Here is an 18203-nt window from a genome sequence, read left to right on the forward strand (position 1 = left end):
CCTGAAACCCTTCCTATGTAAGGATACGAATGGAAAGTGTGTAAGAGAAGGAAGGGCCCCCACCTCCTCCCAGCTGAAGGAAGGGTGGGAAAGAGGAGAATCTTGACAGTGGTTACTGGGTCAATCAGCATTCTCTCACTTGGTCTTCTCTCTCTCTCTCTCTCTCTCTCTCTCTCTCTCTCTCTCTCTCTCTCTCTCTCTCTCTCTCTCTCTCTCTCTCTTCCCCCTTGCTCTCTCTCACACATGCAGACAGACATGTTATTATAACATACATATGCTCATTATTCTGGAGTATTAGAACAGAGAAGCCTTCTGTGGATAATGGAGTCTACAGGGTGGCTGAAAGACTGTGAGGTTCGAATGACAGGTAGATCTGGGTCCACATTCCAGCTCTGTACCCCTACTCTCATGAGATTCATTTCTTTGATTGCAAATCGGAGGTACATCGGGCTTCCTCTGCAGATCCCAGGCAGGTCTGCCTGTGGTAAATTATCAATGATGAAAGGTATTATCTTTAAGACTCAAAGTCCAATCTTTAAAAAGAAATCGAACACAAAAAGAAAAGGGAATATAGTGTCAGATCTGAAGGTCACGTTAGACAAATGACGTCTGGGGGTCTTGTAGCTCTGTCTGTTTTGTCCATTTGCCTTGAGAAGGACTCTGTAAAACTGCACAGCCCTCCCACGTTCTTTCATTGATAACATCTAACTTTCTCCATCATGAGTTTAAATAGTGATAAGAATTGAAAACTCTGGATTGTTATAAATACTTAAATACACTTAAAAGTAAACTCTAATGTAACTCTGGCAACTGCCCATTAGGCTCTCTCTGTTCTGCCATGAAGAGTAGCTATTCGACCATCATTCTGGTTTTGTTCTTCTTCTTACAAAAAATACCTGAACTAGCCCTTCAGTTTCAAATGAGAATGTTGTTTCTTCAGCAGCTCAGTGTCTCCTTCTCTTCTTCATAGAATTTGGTCCCAATGTATCATTTGTAAAACCATTCAATGTCTTTTTGATGTAGTGTCAGAAAGAATCAAACCCAGAGCCTTGTGCACGCCGGACACACTCTACCCTCCAAGTTCCTTCTTTAACCTTCAATGTATCTTTGCAAATTAATTCTGAGGCTATTTTTCTGGTTGCCGTATCATGCATGTCTATAAGGAAAACAAGGGTATTCTATGTATATACCTTTTAATCTATAAATGATTCATTTTAAAGAGATTCAAACTATGCTAAAGATATTTCTGGATTGGGTTTTTACTATGGTTGTCATTTAAGTATTATTAATCTAAGAAGCATTCGTATGTTGAGAATTTGAGTGCTTAATTATTATATGTATGAAGTATAAAGATTTTGGAAATCAACTCTCAACTCTCAACAGATAGTGTGCGTGGAGGTGTGGGGAGGGGGTCTGGTTTGCATATGTATCTATGGATGAGGGCTACCCATTGCTCACAATGAAGAATGGGTAGTTTTGTTAGTTTTGAACCTAAGTTCAGTTCCCAGAACCCATAGCAGGAGGCTCACAGCCCCTGTAGCTCTGGCTCCAGGAGAGTGCCCTCTTCTGACCTCCACAGGAACCTGCACTCATGTGCACATGCTAACAGACAGACAACACACAGATTATTAAAGGGGGGGGGGAATCTTAACAATTTCGTATTGCAGATATTTGTGCCACGGTACACATGTGGAGGTCAGAGGGCAGCTATGAGGAGTTGCTTACCTGCTTCTACCATGTGTGTCTCAGAAACAGATCAAATTCCGGTCGTCAGACCCAGTGTCAAGCACATTTACCCACTGATCAATCTTGCCAGTCCCCCCAAACACATTTTTAATAACTTGCCAACTGACAACAATACATCCTAGGGTCTTCCTTTTACATAGTGCTGAGGATTTAACACAAAGTCGTCTACACAGTAGGTAGATGTTCTATGACTGAGCTACATCCCCAAATTTTTAAAAGTGAAAATGAACAATAACCTGGCTTGCAGAAGATTTGGTTGCTACTGGATTTTGCAGAAATTTTCCTTTACCCGCTGTTTGAATCTTGGTACTTGGTCATTGGTACTTGAATCCTGTAGAATAGTTCCTTTACTCAAGAGTCAGTTTTTCTCCTCTGGAGCAATCCAATACAGCAAGGCAGTACAGTGGACAAGGCTCAGAGGAGGTAAAGAAAGAGTAGCTGTGAAGGGAAATGCATGAATGAGACCAGGCACCGCCAACACAGATGCTCCCAGAAGATCTGTGATGTGCTCAGCATAGGATGGAGAAATAGAAGAACTGATTTCCCTTTTCTAAAAGAAAACCACACTTTCATATCCCCAGAAGAGTGTTGCATTTCTATCCATGGGCTTGTTTTAAGATGACTGTTTGGAAAATCGTTTTCATGCAACACACATCTACTCTGAATGGCCATCTTGTTCGAGTTGACCTCCATTGGCATGAAGATTGGGTAATTTCCCTTGATGCATATTAACCCCTTGCTTTAGCCCAGTGTTTTTTCCTTAATGGAGTAAGTGAGAAATGTGTTTAAAATCAGTTTCTCAGCTGGAGATATTTGGACATGGCCATTTCCTGTGCTGCTAAGAACAGCTGGGATGGTACTATGGGAGGACATGAGCCCTTTAGTTGTGTTTACCATTGTTTATTCTGACAAAAAAAAAATGTGGCTTTTCCCAGCATGGAAATTTCTTCCAACAGCTGCTAATGGTTATTTTGCTAGGTAGCTGATGGAACCGGTTCTGACTTCTTTGAAGTGTTTTCATATTAAAATTGTTGTTGTTATTGTTGTTGTTGTTGTCGTTGTCATCGTTGAACTTCCTTAGTCCTTATATAAGTCCCTTCTGGCTCACTTTATCTTTAAACAGGAAGAATGGACTTTAAGTCTATTGTGCTAGGCTTGGAATTTTTTTTCTTCAGTATATTTATTAGGGAGAAGCTTTCTAGTGGTTGACTTCAGAGAATTCAGCCTTCTGGTGCATTAATTATTCTCCTTGTAGGTGAGGCATTTTCTCTAACCTTACTCTGGAAACTCAATTACATAACAGTGCATGAAGCTCAGCAAACTTCAAATCCCTAAGGGTGGTTTAGCAGGTTTAAAAAGAATAAAAGCACTGGGTTGGTGATTGGAAGATCATTAGATCTACCCTCCCTCAAAAAAAAAAAAAAAAAAAAAGAAAAGAAAAGAAAAAGAAAAAAGAAAAAAGAAAGAAATAAAGGGAGGGAGGGAAGGAGGGAGGGAGGGAGAGATGGGGAGAGAGAGAGAGAGAGAGAGAGAGAGAGAGAGAGAGGCCATCAAAGAGGAAAGCAGAGGGCTTGACTCCTCCCAGGCTCCTGGTTCTCACTCCTGAGGCATCCCTGCAGTGGAAAACCCATGACTCAGGCTCTGTCCTGGAAGGTTTTCTCACTTAGTGGCATCAGCCCTGGTCTACCACTCATTTTAGGCTAAGGAGGAAGTGCTGAGGCAAAGTCTGTCAACCTTTCCAAGAACCAGGAGGTTTTGTGTCTCTTATCTATCAGCAGTAATACTTTCTCTAATCGGTGCCAGATGTGAGGCGCAGAAGACACCGCAATGAGGAGACGAGGGAGTGTGTGGTTTTATGGAGGACTTAAATCTTCACTTTAGAGAAATTGGGTTTCTCTGAATCTGTAACCCCATCTGCGTGGACCTGATTTTTGGAAGGTTTTGTCAAAGCTGTCATCAGTTGCAAAGGACTTCTAGGTCAGTTAGGAAGATCTGGGTGAGAATCTGGCTTTGTTGTTTTGAGTTTCTCAAATTTGCTTACAAAGAGGGGATAGGCACAGGGTTAATGTACTCTTTTCCTGCAGAAGGTATTCACTGGTAAACCCTAGTATGAATTCCTTTTTGTTTGTTTGTTTGTTTGCTTGTTTGTTTGTTTGCTCTTGACTAATTCTGTAAAGAACTAAAAAAGGTAGAAATTGCTCCAAGAACAAACCTCAGCTGTGTTCTTCATAGGAGAGCAAAACAAAACAAACAACCAAAAACAAACAAGCAAACAAGTGACAACAACAACAAAAACCAAAAGCAAATAACTCAAGAAGAGGGTGGTTTTGGCAAGGTTCAGTATTCCAGAGCGCCGGGGCAGCACATGTTGCTCAAGGAAGGTCTCGTTTGTAGCCTACGCAGGGACCTGGGTACCGCTTTTGCCAGCAGATGTTCAACACTACATATAGCTATTAAATTATAATGGTAATTAGAAAAGCGTGGGCTTGGGAATCCCATCATTTTCTCTGGTGATCATGTTTCCTCAATCTTTCTAGGAACAGAAGCAGAGCTCCCAGGAGCTTATTGTGGATAAGTCTCACACCAGGGGCAGCCCTTGTGATGTGTCAATAATGGCTTCCTTCCCCATCCTCTTAAGTATAGTGTAGTTTAGTTAGGGTTAAGGTACAATGCACATGGACACACATATCAGGAGACAAATCCTAATGATCATAAAAGAGGCCGAGACAAATACAGGGCAGGCGTGAATCTCATGGCTCGTCACTGGAATTACACAGGCATAGCTTATTGAGTCAAATGCATGGATAATTTGTCATTGGTTCCTTATTCAGTAGAAATGAAAAGGACTGTGGTGGAGGTGAGGAGAGTACAGGGTGGTCAGGGCAGGAGGCAGTGGGATGCAGCCGGGCACTACGGCACATGTCAGCCATGCTAAAGGACTGTGTTGGGAGCTACTCCAGATTAATGTCCAATTTCCAGACCAATCTGGGCTGCAGAGAGAGGCCCAGCCTAAGAAAACTAAGAACAACCACAACCAAAAGATATTAACACAAAACGCAGTGTCCCTTTCAGTTCAGGAATTAAGAAAAGACATGCAAATGATTTATTGTTGCTTGCGTATAAGCTTAATGTGGAGGATATGATGAATCCTATACAGGAGACTGTGCTTTGTCTGGTGGCAACTGTCAGCGCCCCAGATGCCTTCTGATGTCTACATAGATTCTGGACTATCTATGTTTGAACCCTGGCTCTAATCAGCAGCACAGTCTTGAGAGATACATCTCACGGCGTCTGCCTACATTAAAGAAAGAAAGAAAGAAAGAAAGAAAGAAAGAAAGAAAGAAAGAAAGAAAGAAAGAAAGGAAGGAAGGAAGGAAGGAAGGAAGGAAGGAAGGAAGGAAGGATGGAAGGAAGGATGGAAGGAAAGAGGGAAGGAAAGAAAGAGCTCTTCCTTTAGTTTATAAAAAATCATTTGGATGGAATAGCCTAATTTAGCCAATAATCAGAGTTGCCAAATTCCTCATTACTGTTTCAAGAAAATAGAAAATTAGAATTAGGGGGTAGAATCTGTGCAAATCCAGGGCCCATTTACTCTTGGCTATCAAATTTACTAAAATACCTTAAGAGAGGAGGTTGTATACTAATCAGTGATGAACATTAAGGATTGTTTCTTAATTTTGATTATCTCCTCTGTTGCATGAGTCAGCATTTGGCTTGGTGAAATGCCCTGGCGAGGTTATGCAGGCTCTTGTTTCTCTTCCTTCTTAGATGAATAAATGAAGCAGCTTCTTCTTCTTCTTCTTTTTTTAATTCCAGTGACAAAATGTTTCCTGCTTTTGGGTTTGGAGCTAGGATCCCCCCGGAGTACACGGTGAGTGAATGGATGGAGGATCTTGTAACTGCACATTCTTGCTCTCCATGTAGCTGTGGATGTCCAGCCCAGAGTGTAGGGTGTTGTGGGTATGTTATTCGAAGGCCCAGTGAAAGGTTCCCTTGGTTTAACTCACAATCATATGTTAAGAGACTGAGAAAACACCCCTCCCCCAAACAAAAACCATTTAACTCCTGGAACTGAAAAAGTATCTATTCAGATCTCCCTAGAGACTGTCACTGCCAGGGTGTTTAGTATATAGCTTGGGTAGACAGAGGAAGATCTTACAAGCTAAAGGAAAACTTGAGGTAACTAAACCAAATAGGGCAGCTGGAAGTCTGCTCACTTGTCTGGAATCTGAGGAGGATAAAGGGACAGTGGGCACACACAGCTGCTTCACCTGTGACCTCCCACTAAGAAAGGAGGTGTCTGTCTTTTAATGAGGTGACCTAGTTTTTTTTAGCATTCAAGAGACCCAATGGTCAGAAATAACCTTTGAAATGGAATTTTCCATGAAACTCCAAGTGATTTAGTAAAACTGTCCAGATGCCAGAATATTCCATTTCTTTTATCAGATTGTAAGGGGAAGAAAATAGCAAGCCCTGTGTCATCTAACCTTATACTTAGGCACAGCCAGGCAGGGAAGTTTGTGGCAGAAGATTACAGAGTGAGTATATGACTTTATTCACTATTTTTTTCAGAAGTAGAAGGTGCTCTATCTATTCCACCTGTATGTACATGAAGATTCCCCCCTGCACTGTAATTCTGTATATCAGAACGATTCTTAAATGTCAACAGCTTAGCTATATAAGCAGCACCATGCCTGTCAAATAGCTTGAGTTGTGTGTTTTTTTTTTTTTTTTTTTTCTTTTTAAATTGTTGGTACAAATACCTGCCCACTCAACTTTAACCCTTCAATTTGTATCCAGTTGAAGCTAGAAACTATTTAAGGTTACTTTTTCGAAAGCCTTTTCTTTTCTTTCTTTTTCCTTTCCTTTTTTTCCCCTTTATTTCTTTTTCAACATGGTGTTTTCCTTTCCCCCTTCCTGTGAGCATTTATCTGATCCTAGAAAATCATCCTGTCACCTCAGCTCCACGGGGAGCTGAGAATTCACCCTCCATCTTAGATTGATTGTATAATGGCTTAAAATGGTACCAGCTGCCTAACTCATAATGAATGTAACGCTGTTTGTTTGCAAACCCTAAACCCCCGGTGCTTCCCTAATGGGTTCAAGTTGTAATTCTTTCTTCCCCTTTTAAAAATTTCATCCGCATCTAGGTCTCTCACGACTTTGCAATCAACTTTAATGAAGACAACCCGGAGTGTGCAGGTAGGTCACAGCTCAAAAGAAAGCCAGGAACTCGGAGCCTGACCCTGCACACTTTTGCAGGTCCAGTCTCTCTACTAGTGCAGCAGATGGGTTGTTTGTGACAAAGCACAGTGACTCCTGTGACTCCCTATGGTCAAAATCAAGAGCAGTGTGCTGCTTTTGTACCAAGGATAGAAGGAGTCGCTAAAGAAGGGGAAAGCAAAAGTTACACAGGCAACAAAAGCATCCATGTGAATAAAATGGATTTATAATGGCAACTTATTTTTTATGCTCTTCTGTGGAGACAAACTGTAACAGCACAGGCAGAACTACCTCTCCAAACAGAAGTCCTGGCTTTTCCATTTCCTGAGCTCATGTGACCTCACAGTGAACACCCATGAGCAATTGACATCGGTCATCTGCTAACACCCAGCCAGCCTATGTGTGTGCAGGCTGCGTGCACGTACACTGCACACTTGGTGTGTTCTCGGCACTGCTGCAAGCTCTTTGGGGGGATACAGAAATGAAAGAGTTATGATACTTGTCCTTACTGGGTGTAATGTCTGGAGGGGGGGTCAGAGGTGCCTGTGACAGTTACAGGCAGTGTTTACTCTAAAATCAACAACATGATAAGCAAACAAACAGACCACTAAAGCCAACTTGCTTAGCTGTTCTTTTAGTTCAAAGTCCTAAATTTATATGCTAAGTCTGCAACTCGCTTTCTCTGGGACCTGGGGTACTTTCTCCTAACCTCTGCTTCTTTACCCATAAAATTAGAGCAGCCTCTGCCTCCTTAAACCATGGGGAGCTAATAAAAGGTATGGGGCTGAAGTTTGTGGAAACAGTTGCTTTTGACCACCCATTGTGATCTGATTTCCATGGGAGAGGGGAAGCAGCAATATACTGACCCAGTATTTTCCTTTGTCTTAAGATCCTAAGGATGGTAGGAATAAGGACTACCTGGAGAAACTTAATGTGCAACTTCTTTTGTGTGTATGCAAATATATCTGAAGGGGACCATGGAACTGTCAATTTTTCACCCCTCACCTTAGGAATTCAAGGAGTCGTGGAAGCCTATCAAAGCTGTCTTCCCAAGCTCCAGCTTTATGGTCCCACCAACATCGCTCCCATCATTCAGAAAGTAGCCAAGTCAGCCTCAGAGGAGACAAACACCAAGGAGGCATCGGTAAGGAGAGGGACAGGGGCTCACCCTGCCTCTTTTGACTACTGGTCATAATGCCCACTTTAGCCTGACAATCAATCCCAGTTTTCCTAAATGGCTAAGATGAAGTTAATTAAAGCCATATCTGCTGGGATGTGAAGCTTAAATTGGACGCAAATGTCTGCCTCTTTGCCTGAATACAGACCCTCAATAGTAGAAGCTACTATGTTTACTGTGTTGTGTCATGTGCAATTCATGGTCTTCCCAGCCTCTACACTACCATCATACACCTAGCTGCTTAGGCTAGAACCCTGAAGTAATCTGAGTTCCTTGACTTATATTATGTCTTTTCTCTTCATTTCTTCTTGCTGAATGACACACAGCCTTAACCAGTTTAAAACTACAATAAACATCACTGTCTCTACATTTCCTGTGGACCAGACACTCAAGCTGGCCCACGTGACTAAAGCTTATGTCTCCAAGGTTTCAACTAAGATACTGGTCAGGGATAAGGTCCTTTGAAAAGTGGCCTGAAGCTGAAAGATCTGCTAATAGAAGGCTTAATCCTATGCTTGCCATGTGGTTGCTGGTTGCTGGTCAGGGACCTCAGTTCCTCATTGTTCAAGAGAACTACTGAAGCTTTCTATGGCATAGCAGCTGGCCCCACCCAGGCGATCCAAGTAAAGACAAAAGAGGAGTAACTGTGTCTCCTAACTTACCACAGAAGACTCACTCCATCCTCTCATAATACCCTGCTGATCACATGGATTATTCCAACTCAATGAGAGAAAGGACAACACAAGGACATTAACTAGGAAGTAAGAGTGGCTGGCTGCCATCTTGAAATTCTCCTAACACCTCCTCCCCATCCAATCGATCAGCAAGTTATGCTGCTAGTCTATTGTCAAACTATATCTACGTGTTACCACCTTCTAATACCTTCATGGCCACTGTTGGTTTGGAGCCACCAACTGTTTTGACTTACACCAAAGCAAATCCTAAGTAGACTCTGCACTTCATTTTTCCCCATGAACTGTATCATGCTTCATGCAGAAGACAGACTAATCTTTTGAAAACATAACTAAGGGGTTGGCAGTATAACTCAGTGGGCAGAGTGCTTACCTAACATACACAAAGCCCTGGACTTAATCCCTAGTGTCACATAATGTAGATATGGTGGTGGACATGTATAATATCAGCATTCAGGAAGTGAAGACAGGAGAATTATAAATGTGTGCTTAGCCTTAGCTATATAGTTTATTCAAGGCCACCATGGAATAGATAAGATAGCTAAAATAGAATTTTTAAAGTGAAACTAAAACCATATTCTTTACAAAAGCAGGCAAGGGGAAACTGAGAAAGCCTGTCCCTTTTCCTTTGTTCACAAGACTGTCTGTTATATCTTTGGAATTCCCTGCAGCTTATTTTAAGACTAGATGCTTTCAATTCTTCTAGATACCAGGGCCTACACAAGTAAAGGGACAATAGCAAAGACACAGGTGTGGCTTTTGTGATAGTACAAGCCAACATGAAGTGATGGTCATCACTAACAACTCCAAGACCAGTGAGTCTGCTCTGGAAGGGACTGCAATAGTCAAATGGCAGAACCACATGTAATAAAGCAACTATAAACAAAGTACCAGATAAATAAGACCTCCTGGCCATGTGGGAAATTTACCTTTCCACTAGCAGTTTCTCCTGTTGTTGGACACTGTGAGCTAGGGTCTCTTGTTATCACAAGTAAGGGGCATGAACTTAAGCCCCTCTGACAAACTGTGTCAGAGGATCTCACAATAGAATTTTTCTCTTTGATATTATAGAATTCTTCTAGGGTATAAGTGCCCCCCCTAGAACTGATCACACATGAGCACTTTCCTGTGCTGACTTTGGAAAGAGCTGTTATTGCTGATTTATTTGGAAATTTCCATCTGACTCAATATAGTAGTCTGTAGTTTATTAAAGTGTGTACACTAAACCTGGAAGAAACGGATTCTAGAATATTCACACTTTCTTGACTCCAAAGCATTCTTTAAAGTTTGTCGTTATGACTTAGCATGTTTACGTTCATTCTTACTCATGTACTAGTCCTTGTTATGCTGAGGACCAAACCCAGGACTTTCCATGCCTGACAAGTGCTCCACCAGAAGTTGAAGTGAGGGTTAGCAGAGCTGGAGAAGAACAGGCATTGGTGGTCTAGGAAATATAGCTGTCATCCAGAGCCAAAGCCAATGGCCCATTTGGGATAGTAACCAAATCAGTAGATAAGAGTAAACAAGGAGCATTAAAGGAGCCAGAAATTTTGGGATTTGTGGAGAGTATCTACCTGGAATCTACTTCAGAGACCATTTGTGGAAAACATTCTGAGTTGAGGAATGTGAGTGACCAGAGAATGTTTCTTGAGACCATAAGTTTTAGTTTAAGGCAGAAATTGAAATCACATGGAGAAGTTCTGTATACAGCTAAGCACAAATACCTTCTGGCTTTGTTCAGTGGGTTATAAATGTTAGTTTCATATATAGGATATTGTTTCATTAGTAAATTTTTTATCTTTGTGTATATCGCATATGGAAATGCTATGATATGTGGAATATGCTTAAAAAATAATACAAAGTAGGTAGGTGAGGCCAATAAATAAAGCAAGGTTGGCCATATGTTGATAATTGTTGATACACAGTAATGACCCCTCAGAGCTACCCAGGATATTTAGGTTTTGCATTGGAATTTTCTCAATGACAAGTTGAAGAAATAAACAAAAATGCCCATTGACCCTGCTGCTATGGTCACTCTGCAAAGAGGCCACCTAGATATAGATATCTTACTGATACTGTCTTGTCATTTTCTCTCCCACCTGTCATCTGACTCCTGACTCCAGCAATACTTCATCCTGCTGATCCTGACGGATGGTGTCATCACAGACATGGCTGACACCCGGGAGGCCATTGTCCATGCCTCCCACCTCCCCATGTCTGTCATCATTGTGGGAGTGGGAAATGCAGATTTCAGTGACATGCAGATGCTGGATGGTGACGACGGAATTCTAAGATCACCCAAGGGAGAGCCTGTCCTTCGAGACATTGTCCAGTTTGTGCCCTTCCGGAACTTCAAACATGTATGCATAGATATTATGGGAGCATCCTCACATCTCCCACATGTCCATCAATGTTCACAGTGGCCTGTTATTCTTAAAACAGCATCAGCAGTACTGTCTAGGCTGAACAGATCCTATAGGAAGGATATACAGATCATGACTATTTGGGAGAATAAAACATATATTGAGTTACAAATATAGTCATGGTAAATATACTTGCCAACGTTTTGAAAATTCTTGCCCTCGCTCATGAAGCTTAGGATTTTCGTTCCTTCAAGGGGTGTCAAAAACAGTTGGGCAGCTTATTGATTACTCAAGGATACCTGGAAAAGGAGCAAGGATGAGCTGAAATGCAGCCTAGCCCTGCCAGCAAAAGATTATCTCTGCTTGGCAAAAGTTGTGAGAAGAATGAGAGACACTCACTTAAGCCATCTTATTGTTGTAGTCAGCATTGGCACTTAGCCTACTCACTCAGGAGCGAGGTGATTGGGCTAAGTATGAATGAATATGTTAGTAGTTTAGTGTGTTCAGCGATGAGGGAAAATGCTGGGGTGAGCTTCTCAAAGCAGACTGGTTCATGATCAAGAACCTACAAGCCCATAACCTTTACATCACTTCGTTGTTGGACAAAAAATCACCTGTATTCTATTGGTTTGTACAGTCGTGAGCCATTATCCATAGTAAACAGTGCAGCAGAGTCATGCTTCCTGGTTGGCTGGAGAAAACACTCTAAACAAAGTCCATATTGTGATTTGAGAAGATTCTCATAATGCTCTACCTGCACTTCCATGTTAGGGATAATTACTGAGTCTGTAGAGTCAGAATAAGTTGTGATAGTCAACATTAAGGCTTTCTTGGGTTCATGCAAAGGCCCTTTCAAAGATGCCCAGGATGTGTCTGGGAGACCATTGAAGTGAAATAGGTAGGCATACAGAGGCTCCTATAACCTTAGCTTGCAGACTCTTATAAGCATCATCCAACAACAACATCCCCAGCCCCTGCTCTCCACTAAAGCCCTGGATTCTCTTCTGCTGCTGCCACCACTGGGGACAGGGAGGGGTGTCTAAGCATGAGCTCCTAGAAGAAGGAATATCTGAGTCTTCAGCCTCCTTTGCTGTTTCTCCTCAGTACAGGTTACCATGAATGTACAACTGTATGTCCCTTCTAGAAACAGCCCTGTTAGTTTCTACAGCAGCCCCTCCCTATGCAGGGCTCCATTGCTATTGAGATACAAGAGAAAGAAGCATGATGCCATGCAATCCAATGCAGCCTTTCCCACAGTGCCATGCAGCCCAGTGCAGACTCTCTCCACTAGAAGCATAGCTGGAAAAGCCATTCTGTTCCAAAGACTCTCACTCAAATGAATTTCCATCATTCTTCATATCCAACTTATTAGCTGTGTCCAAGTACATCAAATCCAATTTGGGCTAGCCCTAGGACCCCAACCATACTAGGAGTGGCAATCTCAGCAACAGAACTATTCTGTTATCCTGTTTTCTGTATGTGCTCTCTGGGCGTGGCTGCCTGGCCCTCCATCTGAAGCTTTGCAATGTCACTCCGATCTAGCATCAGCCAAACTGCCTCAGCTGCACCCTAGATTCTATGACTCGCCCAACCTCTAAGGGAAGGGACTGTATACTCCAGGGCTCCCCAAATCTCTTCCTCGCTATACTGCCACATGATCACGGTTCTCTTTTTAGAGAGGGCCTCTGTATAATTAAAATCATTAAGCAAACAGGAAATCGATGCCCTGCTGCACAGCTGAGCGTAGAGGGCATTTCCAAGTGGCAGGGAAAGCTGATCTCACCCCGAGACCTAAGATCAGTGCTGTAGGAAAAAACTGCCCAACTTTCCCATGGAGAGGGCTTATAACAAAAAGTATCTGAGGTTCATCCAAGGCTTCACGCTGTCTGCTATGGACAGGAAAGTATGGTATCAGAAAGGCCTAGCATTGTCCACATGGAAGGATGTGCTGGGGTTGTGTGTCACATGACATTCTGCTTCCTAACACACCTAGGGGAGAGGGAAGGCTGTTTGCACAGAGTTTACTGGTCTTCCATCCTTCAGGCCAAATAAAAGCAGATGCGTCACTACCAAGTTGACCATTAAAACTAGCTAACACACTCTCCGACATATATATACACAAGAACAAAGCCATCGAGCCATGTAAGGTGCTAACCTCCACTTAAACACCTTCTAAATCTCAAATTCATGGTATTTACTGTACAAGGCACACACACACACACACACACACACACACACACACACACACACACACCAGTTCCTCATCCAGTATGGCTTCCAAAGACAGGCCTGACTGGGACAGCAAGGGTAAAGACAGACACACAGACGCACAGAGAAGTTGTAGTGGGTTGGGCTCTCTGGTAGAAGCTGCAGCACCCTGGGAGCAGCTGAACTAAGGAGATAGATTTAGCTAATCAAGGTAGGAAGAGCCTCCGTAGGGGGAAGACTTTAGGCTGTAACATGGTATGGGGAGCTATGGTGGGCATTTTCTGAACACACTATTAGCATCTTTATTCACACCTGAGGACAGCTTTGCTGTCCCTGAGCCTCACTTAAAGAAGGCTGGGCCATTCCCATGGGGTGGAAGCATTGAGGTTCTTTGCATGGCAATACCCATGTCAACAGTGCACATAGACTCAGGACTTCACACACTCAGGATCTTCACACCCATGTCAACAGTGCACATAGACTCAGGACTTCACACACTCAGGATCTTCACACCCATGTCAACAGTGCACATAGACTCAGGACTTCACACACTCAGGATCTTCATACCCATGTCAACAGTACACATAGACTCAGGACTTCACACACTCAGGATTTTCACATCCATGTCAACAGTGCACATAGACTCAGGACTTCACACACTCAGGATCTTCACATCCATGTCAACAGTGCACATAGACTCAGGACTTCACACACTTGGGTTCTTCTGCTTTCCAGCCATCAGGACTCCAGTGAGCTAAGAAAGCATGAAGCCAGGCTTTGGATAATTGTCTGGAGACTCAAAAAAAAAAAATAGATGAATGGATAATAACCTAAAGTTATGCTCTGTGTGTGTGTGTGTGTGTGTGTGTGTGTGTGCACATGCATGCATGTATGTGTAGTATGTGGTATATGTCTGTATGTGTGCATATGTGTGTAGGTATGTATGCCTGTGTCTATGGAGGCCAGGCATGGGCATTAGAAGTCTTCCTCTGTCACTTTCCACCTTAAGTTTTGAGACAGAGTCTCTGACTGAACCCAAGCTAACTCACCAAGCTGGCCAATGAACCCAGAGGATCTGCATGTCTCCCTCCCTACCCACCACACCACAGCCTCAGCATTGCAACTACAGGTGCACAGGAATACATTCCCCGCTGTTTACGTGAGTGCTGGGGATCCAAATTCAGGCCCCATGCTTGCCTGGCAAGCACATCGGTGACGGAGACATCTCTCTAGCATTCTATCACTGCAGCATAGTGTGGTGATCTACAAAGTTTCTGAGAACCAGGCCACTGAACTCCAGAAACTGTTGGAAAGAAAACCCTTCATAATGCGAGGCTTATTGTGTTAGCCTTAATCTCTGTCCTCAGCTATGTGCAGCTGCATGTAGCTGATGTGGCCCACAGCTCACAGGTCCCACACTCCCGAAATGACCTCAGAGCAGAGACAGAACCCCCAGCCCCCAGCCAACACCTTTCAGTTTAAGCTAATGGATTGTTGAGAGGAACTGAGTGGGGACTGGAAACAAAGGAACTGTCCCATTGGGAGAACTGCCCCAAGCAGGACAAGGACTTGGGACCCATGTCTTACTCAGTGCTGTGCATTTGCAGTCTCCCTGGGGTGTCACAGGCAGTGTGACAAGAAGACTCTCACCTACCTTACATAAGATTTTGAAAAACATTTTATTATCCAAACTAATCTACTCAGAATTCAATAAGCCATAAATAAAAGGGAGGTGAGATGATATTTCATACACACTAGTAACCCCTGAGTAGCCTTTCCTTTGTTGCTCTTCGTGGTAATGTGGTGCATTAAAATGCACAAGTACAGGCTCTGAACTATGTGGCTCTGGGCAAAAGTGCTTAACCTCTCAGTGTCACAGACTTTTAGTAAGATGAGACAAATGCTATAGATGCATTGGATGGTAGCAGGTGGAGTTTCCATGGAAGCGGTTAGTGTATAGTACCCTTATTACTGCTACTCCCAACTGATTTTGTGGGTTTTGGCTTTGTTCCATCCAACTCATGTTCCTACAACTATGTACCCGCATCAGCCCAGATATGCAAGGGGCTCCCTTAGGACCGGAGCTTACCAGTGAGCCAGCCACTAACCACAAGTGGATATTTGCATTAAGACTCATTAAAATTGGGGCTGGAGAAATTACACAGTCTATAAAGTGCTTGCTGTACAAACATTAGGACTTGAGTTCAATCTCTGGCACTCACATACACGTATTTAGGACAGCATGCACAGGATTAGGGGCTCATCCATGGAGAAAACTATCCCTCTACAGCCATTAATGTTCTGTAGTTCTTCATCTAGGGACAGGGCCTTCTGAGATTCCTCCTTTTCATAGTGGCATGTCCACTGGCGTTGTTCATCGGCTCTTGTTTAGGCCACCATATTGTTGAGATTTAAGGAATACTGTTCCCCTCTCATACATGAAGGACACTAACTCAGCAGACACCCCTAACCCTCTGGCTCTTATAATCTGCCCCAACTCCTCTTCTGAGACATCCCCTGAGAGCTGGGTATGGGGATTGTGTTGGGATTACATCAACTGGAGCTGACCACTGGCCGTTCTTTGCATATCTGAGTGGTCATGACTGGAAAGCAACCGTCACTGAAGGCAACAGGAAGAGATGTCTCTGATGAGGAGTGAGCAAACTTATTCTTATGTAACTACATGTTAGTGGTGGTGGCTCGACCACTCCTTTCTTGGTTGATTCTGGAGTATGGAAATCAGTATTTTATGGTCTCCTTTGATGGGTCCTCATGATTAAAGGGCTGTCTATTACCAGGAATTGTCATTCTCATAGAAGGGAAAACAGAAAAGAAAGGAGAAAACAGAGATAACTAGGTCTGTTCCCTTTAAGTAGGAAGTAAAGAGTTCTAAAATTCAACTAGGAAATTACCACTTATATCTCATAGGGCAAATTGGGTCATGTGGCAATCCCTAGATGTAGTAGAAAAAGCTGGGAGACCAAGTTGGTTTTTGGCCTTCTAACCTTTCTAACCAGATAGAGGTTGGAGATGAATTCTGTTCCTGTTCCCATGCATACATGAACATTAAAAACCAAAAGTCTTCATGATGCTTTGGGACTTCTCAGATATTGTTTTGGGTTTTGGGGTTTTGTTGTTGTTGTTGTTGTTGTTGTTTTCCATATTCCGTTAGGCAGCCTGGCTTCTGTTTCCTTCTTGTTTTGCTTCTAACATCTGGTCTTACTGTTGAATGGCTTAAGGAAGAGAATATTAGAAGCACAGCACCCTGGCCCCCAGGCCAGCTCTCCTTTCTCAGCAATCTCAAATATTTGTTAAATGGTTACTCGGCCCAACCTTCCAATCCCTTCACTGCTACCATGGGGGCTCAAATGATTGAAGCAGATTGTCCAGGGGTTACAAGGTCAATGCTAAGGGTCAGACCCAAGAGTCATGTCCAGCTCTCTATGATCCCAGAGTCCACTGTGCTATGACCTTAACTATTCTTTGCTGCAGATTCAGTACAGGGGCATTGAAGATCCTGACCCCAATCTCATTTTTCTAACTGAATGACTACCTAAACCTGAATCCCTACCACCACCACCACCACCACCACCACCACCACCACCACCACCACCACCACCTCCTCCTCCTCCTCCCACCCCCATCCCTGACACAGGAGCCTGAATTCTTTTTTCAGGTGCATTTCTGTCCCCAGAATCCTCAAATTTCACTCCCCTCTCCCCCGAATCTTAAAAAGGTGCCCAAGTTAAAAATTAGCAGCATACTGTCATTTCTTGTGTGATGACTTGGTCTCACAGAGTTTGTGATTTTTCTATAACAGCACATATCAGATTTCAATGGGAACCACCAGGATGCCATGTTAGATATACAGGTCCTCCATTGGGGGGCATCTGCACTGTTAGGAAGTATCCGTTTGATGTGATATCGCTGGTGGGCTGCCTCTAAAGCCTGGTACTTCCTAAAGATGGGTTGAACATGGCCATGCTGAGTCACCGTCACGTGACTCCTACTCTTTCTAGAGTTCCTCAGCTCCTGGCATAGCCACTGGAACATAAGTATCTAAACCTGAATACCAAATTGAAAACAAAGCAAAGCCCTGCAGAACAGTTCATTTTCAGATGTGAGTTTACCTTTGCAGACACAGAGCGGGAACAGCGAGTGGACAGTGGCGGGATGGCTGGGGGAATGTGGCTGCGCGCTCGAGGCTGGGCTCAGATCTTTGCGTTGGAGTTTCACCGGATGGTTGTTTCTTCTTCCCCGCAGGCCTCGCCAGCTGCCCTCGCAAAGAGTGTGTTGGCGGAAGTCCCAAATCAAGTCGTGGACTATTACAATGGTAAAGGGATTAAACCAAAGTGTTCCTCGGAAGTGTATGATTCGTCCCGGACACTGGCACCGTGAACGCCACACTTTTACAGAGTTCTGAAGCACTGTTCATTCTATTCCTGTACTTTAAAATAACAACAAAAACAAAAATAATAATATACATTTAAAGATAGCACGTTTTGGTGATTTTTAACTAACTGATTTCTGGTTTTATTTATTTATTTATTTATTTATTTATTGATTGATTGATTGCATGTGAAGCCCCAAGGCCTGGATCTGTTAAGCCCTTGTATTGTTAAAGACTTTTTACAATGAAATACAGTCATAACATACTCTTTACAGCATGTCGCCTTGAAATAAAATGGTATATGTATCCATTTTTATACCGGTTTGTTGAAATTTTGCTAAATTTCTTATTATCTTTACACTGTAAAGCATTTTGAAACATTTCTTGAATGTTGATAGCCAAAA

At 43.0% G+C, this 18203-nt stretch overlaps 1 protein-coding gene across 1 annotated transcript in view; it reads left to right on the plus strand.

The window, feature by feature from the left end:
- Positions 1 to 17807, plus strand: part of CPNE4 (copine 4) — a gene marked incomplete at its 3' end in the record, with an annotated part of 437878 nt that extends 420071 nt beyond the window's left edge. Inside the window, exons 12-16 of the mRNA XM_080934848.1 lie at positions 5563 to 5617; positions 6897 to 6948; positions 7980 to 8113; positions 10962 to 11198; positions 17673 to 17807. Of these exons, the coding sequence (XP_080790974.1) occupies positions 5563 to 5617; positions 6897 to 6948; positions 7980 to 8113; positions 10962 to 11198; positions 17673 to 17807 (613 nt within the window). The remainder of the gene's footprint in view (positions 1 to 5562; positions 5618 to 6896; positions 6949 to 7979; positions 8114 to 10961; positions 11199 to 17672) is intronic.
- Positions 17808 to 18203: the final 396 nt, after the last annotated feature.

The sequence above is a fragment of the Micromys minutus genome, assembly GCF_963924665.1.
Source record: "Micromys minutus genome assembly, chromosome: 21".
Lineage (NCBI taxonomy): Eukaryota > Metazoa > Chordata > Mammalia > Rodentia > Muridae > Micromys > Micromys minutus.